The 22,905-nt window shown below is 41.8% G+C and overlaps 1 protein-coding gene across 25 annotated transcripts in view; it reads right to left on the bottom strand.

The window, feature by feature from the left end:
* The window catches only part of ANK2 (ankyrin 2), a 181,915-nt gene that overhangs the window by 34,188 nt on the left and 124,822 nt on the right, over window positions 1–22,905 (bottom strand). For 13 of the 25 annotated variants that reach the window (XM_066184819.1, XM_066184825.1, XM_066184832.1 and 10 more), the window contains 4 exons: window positions 17,778–17,922; window positions 13,426–13,528; window positions 12,801–12,904; window positions 2,290–2,514 (listed from right to left, as the gene is read on the bottom strand). In XM_066184819.1, coding sequence (XP_066040916.1) covers window positions 2,290–2,514; window positions 12,801–12,904; window positions 13,426–13,528; window positions 17,778–17,922 — 577 coding nt within the window. Of the gene's footprint in view, window positions 1–794; window positions 894–2,289; window positions 2,515–8,434; window positions 8,471–9,361; window positions 9,404–12,800; window positions 12,905–13,425; window positions 13,529–17,777; window positions 17,923–22,905 lie in introns of all 25 variants that reach the window. The other 12 variants (XM_066184835.1, XM_066184818.1, XM_066184813.1 and 9 more) reach the window with 4 other exon arrangements.

The raw sequence follows: 22,905 nt of genomic DNA, 5'->3' as shown, positions 1-22,905 counted from the left end.
GCAATCCATAGGCGACTGTGTCCTGTGCCAATTTCACTTTGTCATTCTATATATTCCAATGAATTTATTCCTGATTTACACTCTGGGAGAGATACAGGAAGTCTGAGGAGATGGTCTGGGTTACTATTGCAGTATAAGAGATAAGAATTTGCCTTGTTGCCTTGCAAGTCAACTTCTGCACCAGCATATGTGCCCATATATATAAATATATATATATACACACACACACATATACAGCACATATGTGTACATATAATATATCGGTATTGAGATGAACGTATACATACATACTCTTAGAAATAAAGAGAGAAGATATAAAGATATTTGTAGATACGCTTCTCTAATTAGAGGACTCACACAGGTTACCAGGTATGTGGTAAACGCCGTGTGTTCTATCACACTGGTGGTATCTAACAGATAACTTATTGATTGATCGGTCCTTGATACAAAAAAAAAAGTTTAAAATTTACAGTAGATTCTTTTTTTTTTTTTTTTTTTTGTGGTCCCAATCCAGGTTGCTTTGCTACAGACATCAAGCACAGAACTAGGAAGATTTCATGCCAAAACAAAAATGAAGGCCACAGTACTTGAAGAAAAAGATACAAACATACCACCAAAACAAAACCACAAACCACAAAGGTTGAAAAATGGTCCACTAAGGATTAAGTGTACAAAATTTCAAATGATAGAAAGGGACAATATCATGGGCATAATGACATAAAAAAATCATATTGCAGAAGGAGGAGAAGAATGGGGAGGTCAGCATCCATCAATTTGTTTCAAGTCTCTCCTACCCAAGGAATTTGGTCCCAGGAGGCCCCAGCTGAAGGATTCGGCTGACCAAGCTTTCTCCCTCATTAAGTGGGGGAGGAGCCGTAGGCAGATGAAGTTTACTGAGTACATCCAAAGCAGCAGTGAAAGAAAGAACATAAATAAATTTTATGTATTTTTTGTGCCAGAACGCCAGTGCCACTGTCTGGTCCACAGAGTGGAATTAGGCTGTACACTGAATAAGGTTCCGTCCTAGCCACGACAATTTGGTGACCCAAATAACGAAATTCGTTTTGTTAATTTAGGATCTTTTCTTTCTTAGGGAGGTTTTGGCTGTGCACTCAATAGGAGCAAGAACTGGACCTTCGAATGCACCCCTGCAAGCAGTAGCGATTTTCTGATCTCACTGCCAGCACAACACCTTGGAAAATCCTTCCAGGAAGGGCACAAAGATCTGAGAATAAATAAACTACACTATAGGCTTGTCTTGCAGGGGAGACACTCTCACCAGATAGGGAAACCATTGAAAAAAGAATGGGAGACATACTTAAAATCCATTTGTGTGCGACAAAGATAATGGGAAGACTCAATGTGACAGCACAGTATTTCTTCCGCTCTTTAGGTTTCTTTCTCCTTCTTTTTAGGAATGACCAAGATGTGAAAAGAATAAGTGGTAGCACTAACAAAGATGGTGGCTCTGATGACTGCCTGTTATAACAGGATTTTAAAGCAACTGAGTTGTTTCCAAATGGGTTTAAACTATTGGTGTTTACAGCCGCTTTTTTTTTTGCAGTTTCTGAATGAAGTTATTTACGGCATTAGAAGGGGTTCCTTCAGCCATCCACTTTTGGATGTCACAGTTGATAGGGAGAATAGTTGGTAAAAGAAATTTTCAAAATTGCAGATAACTGCCGCTTTCAGCTGAAAATTGCTAAAATGGCTCAGCAGCAGACACAAATCTGATCCTTCTATGGGCTTTGCAGCATAGGAAGTGAGAAATGGCCAAAAAAACCCAGAGCTGTCCTGCTGTTTAATTTAGCAATTTCAACCCCAGAAAAATCAACAGCACTGTGCTTCCCTGACAGTCCAAATTACCGATATCACAACACAAGACTCTAAAATAAGCTCCCGTACCTTGTGCTGTGTAGGTAGCAGGCTTCACAATTGGGGGTTGGATCAGCACAGTACTATTAATTTTTGAAATATAGCATGAACTGCCTTTTCTGGCTGCAAAAGTGTTTTCCCACCGTAATATCACAACACTGAGCAACAATTATATCCAAGGAAGCACATTAGCCATAGCGCTGACGTTTGAAATCCCCACTCTGACCAAAGAGGCGTAAAAGCTTTGCGAATCCTTCCCTGACAGCTGCCCTGCGCTTCACACGACTGCTCTGTTCGTTACCACGCGCTACAGAGACCCTTCTGGGTTCAAGTTTGCCAAAGGAACCGTTTCAGTGCAACGCGAACGCAAGCACAGGCTGAAGGTTTCCCTTCGGGCCACGCGGCCCCCCTTACCCAAGGAACTGAGCCCCAGAGGGTCCCACTTCGATGAGGCGGCTGGCCAGCCCTTCTCCCTCCACCATGGGCGGCATGGTGGCCAGCCTGTGGCGCTTCACCAGGCGGCACGTCACGCGCGTCGGCGCCGTGCACTTGCGCGGGGGGATGATGATGCGCAGCCCGTTGTGCCGGCAGCCCCGCATGGCGCCGCCGCGAGCGTCCACCATGAAGCTCACCAGGAAGCTGCAAAACCAGGGCAGACAGTGAGACCTAGAGCACGTCGCCGACTCCCTCGGTTACATCCCACATACGTACAAACGACGTATGTCAACGGAGCTCTTGCTCAAGAGGTACAATGAGAAAAAAGCCTTTCTCCCACGTGAAGCGCTAAATCATGCTGAGTTCATCGTTAATTAAACTGGCAGCTGCTACCCAATAGTTCTTCACAGAAAGTCTTATGTCACAGGGCTGCTGCAGACGCTAGTAAACGTGAACACGTGTACCTATTGCAGAGTGCAAATATCACTACTCTGTACCTGCAAGCAGCTGTATTTAAAGTTGTCACTCTTTAAATACTTCATGGGCAAATACATCTTATTGAAAAAAATATATTTATTACTCAAAAATGTAAAGCCAATTCTGATTGGATGGCTCAGGTTTTTAGGGTGGGTTTTTTTGAGACTCTCAATATAATTTCCTAGTTATTTGATAAACTATAATTTCTTGGAAAAATGGGCTTGGATAGTAAAAACAAATCAAATTTCAGTCTTGAACGCATGAATATAATTCATACTCCATCGGTGGGGTTATCACCTATTTATGTAAAAAACCCCAGCGTGTTGTTACGGTTTGAAGGCAAATTTGGGGGGTTGGTCAGATGACAAGAGCTAGAGTCACTATATAAAAGTTTATTTATGGATTTGGGATTTCCTGTGTTACCTTGGACAGCAATACAATGTCCTATTGGAAAACTTCGAGATGCAGAAAGGCATCTACAGGGAGTCTACTTCTAGCACAGGGTAAACTATTGATTCTTTTTTTTCTTTGAAAGGGAGAAAAACATTTCAATTTGTTTGTAATTGTATTGAAATTTGTAATTTCTCTTGTGCTGAATGTTTTGTTGTTCCACAGATACCAACGCGTAGATTTTGACAGACTGGGGACATTCTAGGGAAAGGTGTAGAACTACTTCCAATTTTTTTTTTTTTTTTTTTACTGTTTGATTACAGGATCATGCCTGATATGGGATGGTAATGTCAGGTTGCTGGAAGTGAAAATAAGAGTAGATGAGACAGAACGGTGTCAGGCCTACTTCTAGCCACTAATATAGAACCAGCACAATGGGGAGTCGCAGAAATGCTACTGAAGGACCTGCAATAGAGAAAAGCCCTTATAACAGGAGTAACAAATACAGGGATTTTTTTCCACTGCCCCCTTGACCGTTCTGTGCAACAAACATTGCATCCATTCATAGTCCACACAGCGACAAGAATTCCACATGCTGTAAAAACACAACACTCGACACACCGTGCAGGTCAGAGATGGACGATGGGAAGGAGCCACAAGCGCCAGTCGGAAGCACACCATGCACCACGGATGCCAGTCTGTCTCACACATGCAGGCTCCTAGTCTACTGCCATTCAGATACCTCTAGGCTTTGCTTAGGGTAAAACTCTGGGTAGTACAACCATTAGCTCATTCCTTAGAGGTTGGTGTTTCTGTGGTTTTAACAAGGGGGAAAAAAAGAAAATGAAAACATTTTACAGCTTCGATTGTCTGGGGATTTGTTGAGAAAAAATGGGAGCTTCCTTCACAAAACACATTCTTTGTACATATTAGAGCACAGATGAAAGAAGAGCTTAAGAGATACTAAACGCTCAATTGTTGCACTAATGCTCTTGGCTTGTGCTGCAATTGCCCCTGAAGTACACGAAGCAGTGTTACCAAAATGGTTTTGTGTGATGTTTCAGAGAACGTGTCCAAGGCTCCAGGGTGTGTTTGAGGCAGTCAATGACACTGCTGGAAGAAGAGTTTCTCATTTGAAAGCTACTGCTAAGAGCAACACAAACACTCCCCCACAACTCCCAGAAGCTAATGAGAGCTCTGACTGAATTAAAGCAGCGTTCACATTTCTCATTGTGCAAGCTGTCATGAGCACAATAGGTAGGATTCAGTTATTTTCATTATTTACGTAATGCTTTAACACCAGGATCACCTTTTCTTGCTGTCCATCACTAAAATGTTAGTGCTGGGTCACCTGCTATCCCATGTTCTCCTTAGCTTATCTCCCTGCTTGCCTCAGCAATGCCAAACCCACTGTTCACTGCTGGAATGCAGACACGCCAAAGGTGAGGATGCAAACCCTGTAATCTCCCTTCTGACCCTTCTGGGTTCATTTTTTAATACGGTTGCTACTCCTTTCCATTTGAGTTTACTGAATGTGCCTCATGGGTCAGGACATCTATCAAAGGTCTATCTCACTGTCCATCTCAAAAGTCTCTCAAGCCGTCTCTCACTGGAACCAACCACGGCTCCAAAGAGTGGAAAAACAGGCAGAGGTAAGTCTCACTGGGAGGCAGACACAAAGATAAGAGTGCTGGGATAAAACCAGTAGGATATTACTATTATTTCCTGTAAAAACAGCTGTTTCTATCAAAGATCACCTAAGGTTGTTATTCAGACAGCACAGAAAGATTAGTGTCAATTATCACATTAACTATGGAGGAGCCAGTTCCCAAACCCAGCTACAGAACACTACGGAATTGCTGGAAAAGGGATTTTGGAGAACTAGCATGAATATAGCCCAAAGGAAAGAAACTGAAGGGGAAAATTTCTGAACTTCAGACCTGTAGCATAATCCTGGAAGGACAGAACACTGACACAGGGTTTGCAAACACAGAGTGTAAAAATATATCCTTTTCCACTATACAACTCCGCTGATTTCCCACCTTTTTACTACATTCATTTTTTTCATCCACTTATTTAATCCGATTTCTTTTCATCCTTTTTTTTTTTTTAAATCAGCACATTTCACATAATTTTAGCTATGCAAGAGAGTGAAGCAAATAATTCGTAAGAAAACCTTTTCTGAATCACAGCAGCCTCTTATTCTGTCTATTTGCTACATAATAGGGCATCTGGATGAGGCCATTGCTGTTCCAGGACCAGAAAAGCTTTTCCCTTTTGAAAGGAGCGTGTCTATCAATATACAAATAATTCATACAAAACTAGTGCATGACATAGAACATGCTTTCTGAAGTGTACGTTTAGGAAAGTGAAAAATTTGCATGACTAATATAGAGTACATGTAAAATTCAAGCTAATTATTTTGTTGCCCACGCACACGCACATTATTTTTCCTCTTCCACTCTGTTACCAAGTGTTGTTAAGTGACGAGACTGAGACAGGAAGAGATTGCACTCGACAAAAAACACTAGCAGGGATAAATGACAGATGAAGACATCACTCTGGGAAGTGACACCTTATCGTGCTAAATTCCCGTGGCCAAAAAGACACTAGTGCGTAACACTAGCATATGAATAACCCTAACATCTCATACGCTCCCTGAAGCTAAGCAGCAAACTTGGACCTTACTCCGTGTTCAGCTGCATGGAGCACTACTACAGCACTGTCAGCCACCTACACACAGAGAACGAAGGGGAGAGGGATCATTACAGAGAAACACAAACGGCGGAGAAGAGTTCAAGAGGGGGGAAAAAAAGAAAGAAAAACCCAGTTAATAAAAGGGATTAAAGGAACTTTAACTTAAAATTCAATTAGATGATGACTCAAAGTCAAAGCAGATTGCAGGTTAAAGCTGCATCTTTCTCAGTACTAAGACAGCCTCTGAGTAAGTTTCGTTTCCAGTTTTAAAGGTTCCATTAGAAACGAAGCACGACACAAACATGTGGCCCTGGCAGTCTTGCGAATTGGATCAATACTGAGATTTCCTGAGCTTTGGCAAGGTGGTAGTACAACATAATAGCCAAATTGGTGAAACAAATCAGGGAAATCATTGCCTTCTCCCTTTTAAAGCGAATGAAGGGGAAATCAGAATTATTTTTCTAAAGAAAAAATAAAGTGTAAAAGCAATTCTCTTATAGGAATCAGTTACTGACTGTTGGGGAATCTATACACGCTTCTGTTAAGCACACAGCAGTCAGCTCAAGCATCATCCATTCTTTCTCAATTTAGCAATCTTACTCATAAATTAAAGAGGCCATTTCATTCTCTTCAATTTTAGAGTAATTAAGAACTACATGCTTACCATATGAAAGATACATCAAATAACACTGGCTGTAGTGGCCTTGTGATTGCGTACACACACAAAAGGCCCCTAAATCCTTCAGGCTGTTCCCACACCTTCTACAGAAAGCAGAGCTAACAGCTCTTGGGGTTTCTACTTGATCAAAACACAAAAGACAAAATATATGCATAGGACAGAAGGGGCAATACAGTTGGGGTGTATTTTCATGAATTATTTGTATTTTAGATCTGAGCCTGAGTTGTTATTCCCTTTGCTGTTCTTATTCGTACAGAATTAACTTGGGTTTACTCTGTATCTATCCTCACGTGAAAGATAAGAGCAGGACGAACAAAGGCACTGGAAACTGGACGTGTCGGTGCTGGAGGGGGTGAAGGAAGCCACCTGTGTGCTTTGTGAGGAGTCCCTGTCATGTCAAGAGCTTCGCAGAGGCAGAGTTTTAGGCGGCCGCAACTGCAAGCATGGGGGCGCTCATTCTGCAGGGTCACCGGGAGAGCCATGCAAACCCAGCAGGTGAGGGGCCTTTCTAGGACAGGCAACAGTTCTTGGAACACATGGAACCAAACTAGAGCAAGTCTCCACCACCATTTCCACACACTGGGCTCGGGTACGGTTGCTCTTCCCGAGCAGCTGGGCGGCAGGCACACATGCGCTCGGCAGATAGCAGGGAACAAAGCTCCAACCAGAGCACACCCGGTGTAGACACAGTCAAAAACTTCTTGGCACACATTGTCTCAATTTATAAACAGAACCGGGAAACAAGGAGATAGCAGCATTCAGTGTTAGTCGCAGTGTGAAGAAGCAGAAACGAACAATCAGGGTGCTTCGGCCATCGGAAAGTGTTCAGCGGGAGAAGGAAACAGGAGAGAGGCTGAAACTCAGAAAAAAGGCCTTGATCCAGCTCCCACTGAAGTCAACAGCAAAGTCATCCAACTACCTCAGAGTGCTTTCCAGCAGGCTGCAACTATGCCATCCAGAAACAAGGCAAAATTCACATTCCAGGAGGACAAAAAACATGATCCTAACATGGAAACCACTACAATATTAACTTCTGACAGCATTCTCTTCACTGCCTTAGTCAACTGCTGAGAAATTCAGTGACGTGGCCTAAAGAGATGGGTTGGTCGTTTGGGGGTTTAATTAGCCACTTCATAATTTTTCAGAGCTTAATGTTTAAGGCAATTTTCACCTTTCTAGGGTTAGGCTGAAGGAGGTGAACATGTACTGTGCCAATCAACAGTCATTTTGCCAAGGGAAGATAATCTCCTTTGGGAAGGTTCAGCTTCAGGTGTTCTGTGCCAGTGGTTCAAGCACTAACTGACCATCACACAAAAAAAATAGGTGTGGCATGAAAAATAAGATATATTAAGTCTGGGCTGTTATTCAATTAGCTCAAATATGGTGGCACAATTTGGAAAATGGGGCTTAGAGAGTGGCTCTGCAATATTCTTTACACAGACAAGTGAGATAAAAGGCCCACTCACTAATATAATAATTACAATGGTTTGTTGAATTCTCTGGGGGGGGGACTACTTCTTCGAATATTAATATTAAACCATGCCACCAACAAAGAAAAGGTATGGTTAAATACATCAATGGTTAAAACAAGCCAGGATGGTATAAGGAGCTTTGTTTAGACTTTCTGCAGTGGGCTTATTAAGTGTCCAGAATTGTTTTGTTATAGATGCCAAAGCAGATGGGAGAAAGCGGACACTTACTGCATAAGAGAAGTAGTGCCATGCATAAAACTATTACTGCTGATTAGATTTATTTTTTTTTCTCTTGGCTAATGGGCACAATCAAAACACTAAAGCATCCTGAAGTGAGGTAAGAGGGGAGGATAAATAGGGTGGGTGAGAAGTGCAATGTATTAAAGAAAGAAATTATGCAGAGGTTCACCTGCTGTTGTCAAGATCAAGACATGGAGAAGAGCATCTGCAATAGAATAGATGGTTTAACATCAAAAAGGAACAGGAAGGGGGGGGAAAAAAAAGAATGAGTTATATGAAATACTGGAAAAATGAAACAGATTTCTAAAGCAAACACATGAACATATACATAAATATGTGCATATTCCTCACATGTGGGAAGGTAGGAGTATGGAAACCAAGCCCATGTAAATACCCTCAGTTCCGAGTGGCCACTATCAGTACAGCAGTGAAACTGGAGGGATCTGGGTTCTCTACAGACATTCTCACACTGGAAGCCAGACACCTAAAACGCACAGTTGGATTCTGAGTAAAACTTTCAGAAGCAGATAAGGGGAAATGCTGGTTGGTTTAGGTCTCCACATCTGAAATGTGGACCGTGGGATACCAAAGTAGGGAACCTATGGCAAGTCCAGCCAGCGTTCCTGACAGCACAATAAATGATGTTTTTCTTTTCTTAAAATCCTCTATCAATACATTGCCCTCCACTTCCTTCTATTTCAACATGTTTCTTGTCCTCCTTTTGTTCTACAAAACAACAAATTTCAAACTTATTTTGACCTGTTTAGGCTCTCAGTAATCACTCAGTGCCACATGGGCAATTAGCTTTCCAATATCCCTTTTTATCATATGGATCTCCATTGCCATTTTCTTCCATTAACATGCTTTGCTATTAGTGAAATACACTCACAGTTTTTCCTCAACGTAACTTTCTGAACAAAGGCCATAAAGCTGAAGCATAATTTGAAATCATTTAGACTTTCAGATTTAAGAAATGACTATCAGCTGGTCGCTGCCAGGTCCTGTTTCCATAACGATTTCCAGGAAATCAATCTCACATCGGGGAAAAAAGTTATTATGGATTCAAAATACAACACTTGAAATATATTTTGTTTACCTTGTTAGCAAGGATCCAGCCTCCTTTTTTGCAGACATGCAGCTAAGAATGATAATTCACATTATTTGTCACAGTACGAGCTGCCCAATCCCTCATCATTTCACTGGTGGAAACAATGACTTCCAGCAAGATAAAATCACTAATAATATCCCAACTGTGTAATTTATTTCAAGATACAAGTAGTGACACTCTGACCATCCGTTAGTCAAACAGGGTCTTCTTCAGCAAATTATATAAAAGAAAGCAGGATCTTTCATCAGCCAGGAGTTTTACTGTGAGTCAGAGCTGGAAAACCTGCAGAGCTGCTGTGTATTTGCTCTAGGACTCAATACCGAGTTAATATCAAAGCACGGCCCCAAAGCTCCTTCCTCACAGCGCCGCGATCCTGACAACACGTCAGATTTGCTCTCTTATCTACCGTGCCTCCACACAGCTGTGAGGAAAATTCTTAGAAACAGAATCTATGCAGCTAATTTCACTGTATCACCAGAACACAGGTAAGAGAACAACATAGTTTTGCACACCATTAATACTTTAAAAATCTTACACTGACCCTTATCTTCACTATTCATGCATATTCTTGCGGGAAATAAAAACGTGGTACCGCCAAGCAATGCCTAAACGCTGCAAATCTTTCAGTTTGGTGATTTTTTTGGCCTTCAGACTTAATAAAAATACACATGTTCTTCCACAATAGGATATTGTGTGGTATGAGACTAAAACCGTGAAACATATTTGTGTTTATGTAGGCAGTAGTTCTGTCTTTCACATTCCAGCAGGAAATTATAAATTGTATCCCCTGATATCAGCAGCAAAGTCATAAAACTCTATCCTATTGGATATTCAGCACCCAAACTTTTTGGCATACTCAGAGATCCTTAACTTTGCTCAATATGTAAGATAAGTAGTTTTATGAGAAGAAGAAAATCTGATTTGCTTGAAAGATAGTTTAAGTGCAAGAATTTATTCTTTTTTCTTCAGCCAAATTAGGAAACTATCTGGAAACTGTCAGCTGGGTAAAACGACCAGGAGACCTTTATGTTGAGATTTTGAGCCCCACAAGAACATTACCTCTTAGGAGAGAAATATTTTGGGGGTTTCAAAATGGTTGCCAAAGACTCTGACCAAAGAACTTACTTTTTCTTCCTTCCTGATGAAATTATCAACAAACTGAAGGAATAGTTATATTTAAAATTTAAATGGATGGCTAAAACATTTTCCCTTCTAAAATTTCAGCCATGGAAGAAGATTTGGTTAGTTGTGCAAAGGCTGAAATACCTGTGAAGTTCCACTTTGAGAGAACAGTTCTCTGTGAATTTATCTTTTTGCCTGGGGGTGTTACACTGTGATCCACAGGAACACTTCCCTACAATGGGAAATTAGTAAGAACCCTACAGCAATTTGGGGTTCACCGCTGGAGTGATGCAGGGAGAGAAGTGGCATTTCTCTCCTCAGATTGTACAGAATACAAACTTACTGCACCTGTGACAAATAAATTACCGTCCGATACTTTGCTGATGTGTTATTTCTCAAAAACAGCGTCTGAATTGAATGCGTTTTCAGTGTCTTGGGCAAAACCAAGGCCACACCCTTGCACAGGACCACTGCCAATGTTTATCTAGGATTTCTTTGAAAATTCTAAGAGTTTCCTTTCGTGATAGGTAACTACTAGTTCACTGCATGCCCTAAATGTCAGCAGTGCTGCTGCTTCATAAGAACCCACTAACAGCGTGTGTCTGCATGTGGAGTGTGGCTGACGACAGGGCTGTGAATCACAAATACATCTGTTGTTCCAGCAGAGTGAGTGCACCAATCATGAACTTCTACAGCTGTTTCACTTTTAAAACAAGCTCTAGTAGTCAATGTGCTTTTCTAAGAAAACAACTGCACACCAACAGTTTATGAAAACTTAACGACTCAGACCAATCTAAACAAGATAAAAATGAAGTGTTGTACGGTCTTTTTCAAAGGCTGAGGAATTGTTATTATGGGTTTCTTTGTTACAATATTTAGCGTCAGGTTAGTGTGTATATACAGAAAGAAGAACATAATTTGTGTTGTGTTAAAATTCACTATTTCATATAAAGCTGCAGAGAGTGTTGCTCCGACTGAAATCAGATATTTTATCCTACCACTAGCATCCCAAAAGATGGGAATATCACTCATATTTTTAAAAGAAAGCAACAAAATAATTGCACACCCAACAAATAAATGCCACTCTTCTAGAAAGTATTTAGTTCATCCTCAGCAATCACAGGAAAGACTTACCTTTTGGAAAGAGTAAATTAATACATCCTTTGGAAAAAATCTGTAAACTCTCTAGGGTTAGAATAAAGCACCAAAGCAATTTTAAAGCTTTCATATCCATATATATATATAAGCAGACACATACTTTACATAGTAAGTATTTTCATTTCATTTGTTAGTTTTGGAGCTCATGAGAAGCAAATCCAAACAATGCTGGTCAGAATCAACTATCCTATGGTCAGCTAGCAAACAATATTCTCATTTATGTTATGTAAGTCAATCTGGCAGTATGTTTCCTCCTCTAGATCTGAATTGCCTGTTACTCCAAATGGGACTCCAGTGCTATTTTTTAAAAACACAGACTGTAAGATAGTTGCAAACTCATTTGAGATTCACAAAATTAATCTTTGCCCCTGGGCTGTCCAGTCATGCTATGTACACAGCCCACAGAGACTAAATGCTTTTTAATTACTCCCGTTTCTTCTGAGTTCAGCTGCACGTTCCCCATCCAATCTGATGGCAGGACACAAATGTAGAATTCAGCGTGAAGACTGAAACGGCTTAAAATGCAGTAAGAGCATTTAAAACAAATGCAGTCACAGATTTTAAGGCCAGCAAGGATAAGGTTTGTAAATATGATCTGGGCTGGGCCTGCATTTTGGCCTGCCTTATGCCTTGACAGTGAGTTTGCCTAAATGCAAATGCTTATCAAGAGTCAGTTGTACATGAAGAGAGTGGACAAGTATGTGCAAAACACGTGATGTTTAGGTTGCTTGTCTGTTCATGTAACTTAAAGGCAAACACTGGAGCTGGTGCCCACCTCAACTACCTCACCAGCATGGTAAGTACTGACCATCTGGAGTGATTAGGCACTTGGTGTCAATTATTATTAACTCTCAAAGGCATTGTACTTATTTCTCCATAAAATGCACACTTATGCCTGCGTGTTATGTGTCATTTATCACATTGATTCCCCTTGAACTTGACTGAGGACTCAGTGCCTTGCAGTGATTTCAGAGAATAGTCTTGGTCCTCAGGCTTGCTTGGCTGTCAAAAGATCGTAACACTTTATTAGCAGCTCCAGGAGGCACCGAATTAAAATACAGCTCCTAGTTAAGCATTAGTTGAAGCTGGTGTCACTGCAGGTACTCTGTTTCTCACTTTGTAATGTAATGCTAATTGATACACTTACCCTGAATGAATAGGGCTGGAAGAAAGAGCCACGTTGTCCAAGATTTCAGGGCCCAAGCTTAAGCGATATGAATTCCTTTCAGCATCTTTGGCCAGAGTTGTTACCTTGGGAAGCAAAATAACCCCATTTTACTACAATGAAGTCAATTAATGAACAAAAATGAGATGCATTTTGCATAGTAATGCCTAAAGCATTGAAACATTTTCTTTTAAAACAATGCAGTACTAATAGCATTAAGATACTAGAAACCCTTATTGTAGCATTTTGTATTTCCCTGAGGTAATCCTATGTTAGTGGTCTCAGTGAAATGAATGCTACGATTTAACTGAGAAGGCATTTCCTAAATCCCTTTTTTTAGGACAATGGCTATGAGTTCATTACATAGCCCAAACGTGAACATTAGAAACACAGCCCCTGTGCTATATTCACGCAGCTTATCCATTTATTTTGGAATAGAGTTCAATACTGCACAGCACACTATGCCATTAAACACACTTAGAGAGATCTGTACTCAAACAAACCAAGCAGCATGCACCACACAGTCTCACCAGAACAATCTGCAGTGCAAGCCTTCCCTGTTTCCTGATCTCTGCAGGCAAGAAGGGGCGTTGGGAGGTTTGCTCACCTGCTGGCTGGGGATGACCACGGTGTCGTCGATCATGGCGCTGTCGCGCAGGTAGGAGGCGTGGCTCAGCGTGTGGGACCTGTCGGAACTGAAGGACCGCAGGCTGGGAGGTTGGTAGGATGCCAGAGCAATGCATCAGCAGCACACAGGATGTTGCAAAGGTGTCGTGACAGATCGAGCGGGAGAATGAGAAAAGCGTGCTATTAGCAACAACACCATGCAGCTTCCAGGGGCAGCAGAGCACAGTCAGGGGAAACACAGCTTTACACATCTGTGCTGTGCCACCTGTCCGACCGCGGGCCACAAAGCCTTTGCACTGACCTATTTGCTTCCAAATGCAGAATCTAGAGATTAATCTAGGTGACAGTTTATTTTTTTTACTCACAAGTACTTTAGATTTGGCTTTGTGGCGTGATGGTTTCCTTATAACACAGAGCATTCGTTTCTGTTAAGGCTCTTCGGAGAGCTTCTCTGCTGCATCACACAAGCAAACCACTATGGGAAAGCAGGACGCTACCACCTGAAGAAAAGCTGGAATGACACCTTCTGAAGCTTTTAGGACCTACTCTCTCCCCCTCAACTGTAAATCAGCAGGCCTGACATTGTCCCCTGGAAGGTACACACAGCAAGGCGAAGTGCGGCCAGCCGCAAGCTCCTGTGTAAAACAGAATCTTCCCCTGAATCCCAACAGCACCTGCAGGGACACAGCCCCAGTGTGAGCACTGATCTCGCTGTAAGTACACACAGCTCTACAGAGCACTGGTTGCTGTAGCAATGAGAGGTGCAAGGCAGTAAATAAGCTGCTTCCAAGCACTGGCTCAGAATGTAGCTGCAGTATCCACCAGCAATAAGCAAAGAAAAAAAAAAGACAAATAAGACGCCACAGAAGGACATATTGAGGTAAATGGGGTTTCTGCTACCAAATAGCACAAGTTTTGTCCTTTTTTGATATTCACCAGCTGCAGTATGGCAACAGTGATTTTTAAAACCAGATCATCCACCTTCAGATATTGTGCGTGTACTCTGCGATGTTGAGGTAGACCTTGAGGAGTATCGCACCTCTAACTGAAGGAAGCAGTTTTGTGTTCCTGGCTTACACATCCATGAGTGGTGCTCATAATGACTAACATGCTGGATCAGAACAATAGGCCATTTATCCAGATGAACAGAGTTTTAAGGGAAAATTCATTTTCAGCATTTAGCAACAAAAGTCATGCCTTCATTACAGACATGAGTTTCAAATGCATTAAGTGCATATCAAATACCATCTGATTCAGACCACAGCCTTTTTAAACAATAGTTACATTCACTCAGTATTTTTTGATCCATTTATAGAAGCAAATGGTAATCTTATTTTTATTAGAAATAGATGACATTGAAGAATAATCAGTGCTGTTGATCATTATCTTATACCAACGGCCTGTTCAGCATCCCAGGTGGATTGTACAAAACTGGAAGCAAAGAGGGGTTACACAACCGTCAGCCTTCTGAAAGCCTTGAGAAAAGAAAACAAGCCAAGAATGAACATTTTTTCTTTGGTTGAGGAATGAGCCTCAGTAGCAGACCCCATTTGCCATCATTATCCTGTGTTCTTTTCCATGTTTGACACCTCCAGAACTGTTTTGCTGAGCCATGCAATGCTTGTGAGAGAGTCACCATCCAAGTTGTAGGTTCTGCTATTCAGTTAACACCACTCCCTGGATAGATACCGAATGAAGGGAAGTCTGAACTGCATTTGGCTGGTTCTCCTTATGGTCATTCTGTCCATCCTCACTGCTACTACCACCACTACGAGTAGCCCAGTGCTATTCACTGTGTACACCTGTACATAAGCTCTAATAAATACGTCAGGGAGATGGGCTTTATCTGCAGTCAGGGTGGGCACACTCATGACTGAAGTCTGCGGGTTTAAATTCCCTGCTACACTCAATTTCAAAGGTAGTGCTCAGATGGCACTGCCCCATCTGTATGTTGGACCAGCTCAGTGAAGAGAAAACCAGGAGTTAAAAGGTCTGTGCTGCTCAGACTTAGGAATAGAAGTACTGATTGAAATGACAGTCTCCTCATGGACTGAACATGGGATTTACTGTCTATTACTGTCATAAGTATTCAGGAATTCTACCAAATGTAAAAAAGCCTACCTAAATCAGACACAAGACTAACACCTAAATGCAGATTCTTCTCAAACGGGGTTGATAAATCTGAAGTCTGAAGGGTTGTGGGACCAATAGCACTCAGCCCCAGAGACAGAACCGTGGAACCCAGGAATGCTGCAAAGCTCCTGAACCTAGGAGTGCAACTTGTCTGTGTGCACAGGCACACATCACCCACCTCTAAGCCCTGGATAAGGCCCTGGGGGTATCCAGAAAGTAGGATCAGCATCCCCACGCCGAGTTTCTAATCTGCTTGACTGAGGGGCTTGCACACACACCCACTTCCCAGCCTAGACAGAGACCTAACAAGCTCCAGTCCGGCCGAGCACATCTCTTGTTCACATGTAAGTGTGTATTTCCATAGGTTCTTTCAGAAGCTGAGAAAAAACCCTGGGGTCACTGAAAACTGTATAAATCAACCTTGAAAATGTTTCTCAACAGCAGCATCGTTCCTTTGGTTCTCCAAGTCAACTTTCTGCATAGAGCAGGCCTCCAAAGTGGATGAACAGAGACAGGTGCCATAGGAGGAGGTAGAGACAACAGGTGTTCATGCTATGTAATACCTACCTGGGCATGATGCTAATGAAAGCATATGGAAAAGAAAAACGAAGAGGAGAGAGAAATAAAATAAACAGGGAAGATGGTTACAAATGAAAAAATGCATGTTTTTAAATCAAATTGTTTAATGCACAAGATTACATGAGTCTAGACTACTAATGCTATCTTGCTTTACTGAATTTCCTGAAAAAACAAAGTCATTATAATGCAATGAAAATCACATTAAAAGGAAATGCAAAACGACTGAAGCAGTCTCTGTGAAAAATCTCAAAATCAGTAACCTAAAGGCGACAGAAAAGGAGACCACGTCGTTAGAAAGATGTCTTTCTTTCATTATTTCTTCCTTTAGAATTTTGCTGCATCTCAGTATAATTTTGCTTGATACAGGATTTGAAATACAAAATAAACCATATCAGTGACATGTCAGTGAGAATCTACTGAAATCCACTGACAAGATTTAAAAGCTCAAACATTCTAAATGGGAGCTTAACTTGCACTGGCTTAATGCTTGCCTGCACAATCATTTCTGTACAACATCTTAAAACCTAAAAAACTCCCAAACTTTGTTACCATTGAAAGAATGAAAGGTTCTGATTTTAGGCATTCTGATGTAGTTCACAAACTTCCTCTGAGAGTTAAAAAGCCACACAGTCACTCTGTTTTCAGTGGACTCACTGTCTAAACACCAACAGAGACTCCAGGCTTGCAGGACCTGAATGATGGGATTTACACATGCTGTGAGGCAAACCAAACTGTTTCCTGACATCTTTTGTTCCAGAAGCAATTCCCAGCCTACTCAAGCAAACAGAACGGATCCTAACGATTCCACAGAGCTTCAGAAATGCTGCCAGAATAACGACAAAGAGTGGAAAATGAGGTAGCTTCAAAATTCTGTTGCCAACATTTCAACTTTCTTTCTTTTATTCCCTCTAGCGTACCCCAGTTCTAAAGGCAGTGAGTCTGGAGAAAGTGCTGATTTCACCCAGGAATGTCTGGGTGCCTATTCTGAACTAGAACTGTGGGGGTTAATCTGCCAGTTTGAACCTTCACTAATGAAGGCTTTCCTTTTGGGAAGGGAACTCCATATTTTTTGTAGACTATAATGACACTCACCCCAATTTAAAAAAAAAAAAAAAAAAAAAAAAAATCAAAGCTGCAGGCATTATTATTCCACAAAGACATCTAGGCTTAAGTTCAACTTGTTAGAGATAAGCAAATCAGCACGTTGCCTGGACTGAACACACTAATGTTTCTATAACTGTGTCAGTAGAAGGATGAGTACTCTCTTTGCTGCTAATTCAACATGAGTGTGTTGCAGACAGCACACTCACTGCCAGTCCAGTGCAGAATGACCAAGTCCATTGCTCCTCTCCTGATCTCTTGAGCCAGAAAACCACATCAAAAAGTCAGCTCACCTGATGCTCAAAGCCCCTGTCCACCCATCCCCTGACTCGTGGCAGCAGGAGAGGAGGGTGACCACACCTTCCTCCTGCAAAGTGGTGACTGCCACGCTGACACACCAAGTCCACAAGTGCTGACCAGTGCACCCCAAGCAGAGAGACCCTGCAAAGGGATTTCACACGCTTACAGCACAACGAGTGCAGAAGTATCATGAGGAAAGTTGTGTATCCGGGCAAATACCTGTCCGAGCGTCCTCCTTCCAAGCTGTACCTCAGGTAGTTCATTCCATCTAAGAACTGGCTGCTTGGCAAGGAGTCATCTCCCAGTTCTCGGAGGTCTTCTGGCCTCAGGTACTCTCCTCCATCTCCTGTCATTGTGTCATCACCTGCAAATCAACCACACAAGGGATAAGCACACACAGGAGTTTGATTCCTTTGGCACCTCAGGATCCAACAGCTGGATGGCCCAATGAACAGGAAGGCGTTTTTCACTCAGGAAACACTGCAAACCACAAGCAGTTAATGTATTTAATCAAACTGGCACATCAAGCAAGACATTTTGAAAAATAAAATTAAAATCAAGGTGACTAATCAATTAGACTTCATACACTTTTTGCTGTTGGACACACTGGCAAGGAGCTCATTTCTTTGCTGTGCTCTAAAGCATGTTTTTTCTGTTCTTTAATCCATTTCAGCTTTCTGGACACAGCTATGCTGTATCCCAGCTTGACAGTTTATGGTCAAATATCACCACTTATTTGACTGTAATCTACATGTTTTCAGATGAAAACATGTTTTCTGTGGCCTTATGCCATACAGTTGCAAAGGCTAATTTAAACTCTCCACTATCCAAACTCCACATCATACAAGGCTCTGTCACTCATATTCCAATATCCTTCTGTGATCAGCAACAATATTCATATTTCTAGAACATGGCAACATCCAGAAACTGGAAATAAACTCACTTGCATAGATGAGAATGATCATAATTCGTAATGAATCCCAGCTTAAATGATCATTTGTTATCTGACACAGCAATCTCCATGCATATACTCTGAATAATGAAATTGAATCCCTTTTTTTTTTAGGTCCAGGATTCTTTTCCCCAGGAAATTCTGTCTATATGAAGTCACAGTTTGCTTTTCCCCAGCAGACTAACAAAACAGATTCCATTGCCAAGCAACGTGTAGATGTTTCTTTTCATTCCCACTTGCAAGACGCTTCCTCTCCACAGTTTGTGCCTGGATATTTCAGTCGTTTTCCCGCCCGTAAGTCACTGCAGTGTGAGCCTGCCAGAGGCTTGGTGTGACCCACAGAGCCACACAACAGGACCCCAGGCCACCAAGAGCTTCAAGCCTTCTCATTTTCTAAGCTGTGTGGGCAAAATGAAGCTCATCTTGATACTTGTTTTCACAAAGCAAATCAAGCTGTTTTTTCTAGCTTGACATTGCAGGTAAGAAATAAATAATTTATTGTTTGTCATCTAAAACTAAGTAAACTTGGGGGGGGGGTGCATTAAGATTTTTATGCTTACACAAATATTATATGCAAAATTGGGTCTTGAATCTTTTCAGTATAACAACAAAAACTCTTGAAAATTCCGTCTGCCCACATTAAGAGGGAGAAACTGGGCACAGTTTCACAGAAAACAATAAAATGCACTTAATCATTTCATATTTCCTGTCTTCTGACAGATGATGCCTCCTGTTTCCTGGGAATTTCACATTAAAAAGCACAGGGCTTAGTGAAAACTTGGAAGATATTAAGGCGATGCTGTTAATCAAACAGCAAAAGGAATTTCAAGTTATATTTCAAATAAACTAGATAATTATAATCATGCCAGACATTCCATTTATACTAGAAACAAAGGCAAAATCTTTACCGCTTTCATCACACCCACAACCTTTAAAAAAAAACAACAAAACAAGTCCAAAGTCTACTCTGATTTCAGCTTTGGCCTCTCATCTGAGAGTTGTCAATGGCGGGGCTCAGTCGCAGCGTTTGATGTGATGGGACATCTGCAGACAGTAAGAGGACCACGCACAGATCCCTCACAACAGCAGGCGAGGGCTGAGGGAGCCCCCCTCGCCCCCTGTGCCCTCCCTGAGACGAATGCCCCGAACAAACAGTGCCTCCTAGCCCATGGAGAGAAAAAATAGGTATTTAACTCTAAAAGGCTCCGTGTTCAGCTGACCGAGGGCTTCCTGACACAGCAGATCTCACCAGATGGTCACCTCGTGGCAAGACAGGAACTGCCTTTTTTCATCATGCCAGAAACAATCCTTCTGCCAGCTCATTCCCCAGCAAATTAGTGCCAGGAACATTTCCACCGCTCGCTAACCACTTTGTGACAAATATAACCCTTGACACTGATGCCCCGTGGTTTGCAGGGGCCATCTATGAATCTGCAAAATTGCAAAGTACAACTGCTGTACGAGAACTGCTCTGGAATTGTTTCTCACAAAACACAGAGAAAACACAGAGAAACATTTAAAATAAAATAATAAAGGGGGCTGGGCCAACCTGCCAGGAATTGCTTCTAATTGATTTCTTAAAGCCAGATACAGTTATACGAGTTTGCCAAAATTATTGTTTTCCCTGCGGCATGCAGATAAGTCTAAAACTCACCACAGAAGCACTGCAGATGGAGAAAGGGCAACCGTGGCAATAACAATTTTCATGGAATATATATTCCATAACTGCAGAGTTTATCTGACACTTTGTTTGGACACTTTCACTTCCCTAAGTCAATCCTCCATTTAGTGGCCCGCACTAGAAGCTTCGCTGGATTACAGCTTGGCTAATGCTTTAACTTTGTTTATTCCTAACCAGCCAGGAAAGTGGGGTTTCACATGTGGCTTCAGATATTGACACGCGACTTAAAATGAATCATCGTGTCAGCTGTTGGGATGTCAGGGCACCACTCACAGAATGGCAGAAGGTGAAGCAAATCTCAAAAAAAGAAGCGCACTTCTACCATCAAGGACCTCTGGGGAGGGAGAGACGCCTTGATTTTGCTTTCTTGCATATTAACTCTTGGCAAAAAGAATTCCAGTACTTGACAGGTGGTTACTGTGGTCTTTAGGAAGTTGCTACGTTGGATCTAGGTAAGAAACAATAAAATAACAAACTACCCCTACACCCCTAAGCCCCCAAAGCTTTACTTCTGTAAATCAGTATCCTGTGGCTACATTTTATACTACTGGATACAAAGTGCTTTATTTAGAGGATGAATTAACTCAGTGGTGCTATTCTAAACTTACTGTGTTTTAATGTGCAGCAACAGCAACGTAAGTCTATTAAGAACAATTCCTGGCTGCAACTTTAACTTCCAGGTTTAATAAAGGAAATTAAGTCTTCCCACTAATCCAGGTGTTTCTTCAGAGGAATTATGTGCACGTACAACAGCAGTGGATTCTGCCCAGACTTAGCCGCTCATTTCTCACACGTATATAGCACCATTAGCTACTCCAAGGCCATGTGTGGGGGCACTCAGGAAATTCATTGTTGTATTTAAGCCCCGTGGGCGTTTTTTTCCTTCTAATCAGAAATCTGATGCGGCCAGATGTAGGATGAGCTGGGAACTGCTTCCTGGAATCCAAGGTCACTACAATGCAGTAGTTCACAGATACGACTCCTTGTCTGTGAACTCTTTGCAAGTGACAACCTTTGTCTATCCCTTCTCTGCAATTGCAGTGTCAGCACTAATTACAGCTTGGGGTGAGTCAACTTCCCTGGTGGCCATCACAGGCCATGCTGCTCCTGACGGTGTTTCACCCTCTACTTCAGCCTTTCTATTCCCTTCTGCCTGCAAAAGTTATTTTCCGGCTGGAAAATAACTCATCGTTTTCAGCCAGATCAGTTCTCTGGGCTGGGTCACCACATGGTGAAACGTTTGTGCTGCCAGAATGGAGGATGTGGGGCAGCACGGTTAGAACTTGAGACAACTTCTGCAGCAGCCAGAACTTGGTCACGAGCAGACAGTGAAACTACAGCTTTTGAAAATTAACTGGTGATGAGGAGGCTCAAAAAGAAACAAATGAGAGCTCTTGAACATCCTGTTTTGCTGGTTGTATTCTCTCTCCACAGCACTGCACTTACTGCACTATCTCCCATGGGAGTCTCAAAGATAAACCACTGTTGGTTTGTGTAGCTCTTCAGCCACAAAAATGAGGCATGGAATGAATACAGAGGAGCATATTAATATATGGGGAAAAGAAAGAAACCAGGCTCCTGCCTTTTCTAGATTTTCCCGTGTGGCTACACAGACTCAGCCCTAACAAAAATATTTGCTTGTGCTTAACTTCACCAATTCTGTAGACATCACTAAAACACATTTCACAAGATGCTTTGCAGTAATTTCCCTTTACTCTAAGGATCCCTCAGCAGCAAAATGCTTCTTTTGTGGTGACAGCTTTAAAGCAACTGAACTTCACAGCAATACAGCCAAGGCAGATACAATGATAAAGATGTACAAGGTTTTTAGTGCAGCTTTATCCACACTGAACATTTCTGCTGGCAGGGGCACATGTTGCACAAACCACACCACTTAACAGCTCTGCCTATGGGAGTCTGCAGTGCAATCCTCATCAAGAGGGATTGAATGCCATTTAAAATAAAAAAAAAATACAATGTGAGTCTGTTCAAAAGGAAGATTTGGTTTTGCAGGTACCGTAAAAAGTAAAGAATTCTGAATAATAGTTCAGTGAATAAACACAAAAATGAAGAAAATCGAAGAAGAATTAGAGGGGCTCTCGGTCCATTAATGATATTTTAGAATAGGCTACACAGAGCAGGACCTTCCATACCAAGCTGAGTTATCTGATAGACATTTGTCTTTTATTTTATACTGCTAAGACTGGATGTTAACTTTGTTTTAGGAATATGAATACAGCATACAATTATGCAATATAACTGTTTTCCAAGCAAAATGCAAAAATACTTATCATCAGCGATGAACATGCTGCACAATGGGACCTGAAATACTTTGCTCAAGTATTCTTGTGTCCGACTTGATAATAATATAAATACAGCTGGGAGGTTTGCAGCAGCACATCGATTTATTTCAGGACGTATTCTATCACTTGAAAGAACACAGCATCACAGAAACCCTACTGCTGGCCTCTTGTGAAGCTACACCACCACTAAAAGGTTCATCCTCTCTATTAAACAAGTTCTGCAGCTTTCCTGTCCCCAGCTATTTTAAGCCACTGTGACAAGCACCATCCACGTTAGGAGTTCTTGCAGTGCGTGTTAATTCAAAGCACGGGAGAGCATTAGTCATGCGGGACAGCCCCTTCAAGTTCTGCCAACACACTCAAGATATAGGTAATAAATCTGAGATTTTTCTGGCCTCTCTTCTTCCTCCC

The sequence above is a fragment of the Chamaea fasciata genome, unplaced genomic scaffold (genome assembly GCF_029207755.1).
Source record: "Chamaea fasciata isolate MVZ Bird 193981 ecotype frontalis unplaced genomic scaffold, bChaFas1.0.hap1 SCAF_6, whole genome shotgun sequence".
NCBI classification, from domain to species: Eukaryota; Metazoa; Chordata; class Aves; order Passeriformes; family Sylviidae; genus Chamaea; species Chamaea fasciata.
Note: the sequence above shows the minus strand (reverse complement) of the source record. Positions and strands in the feature narration are given on the sequence as shown.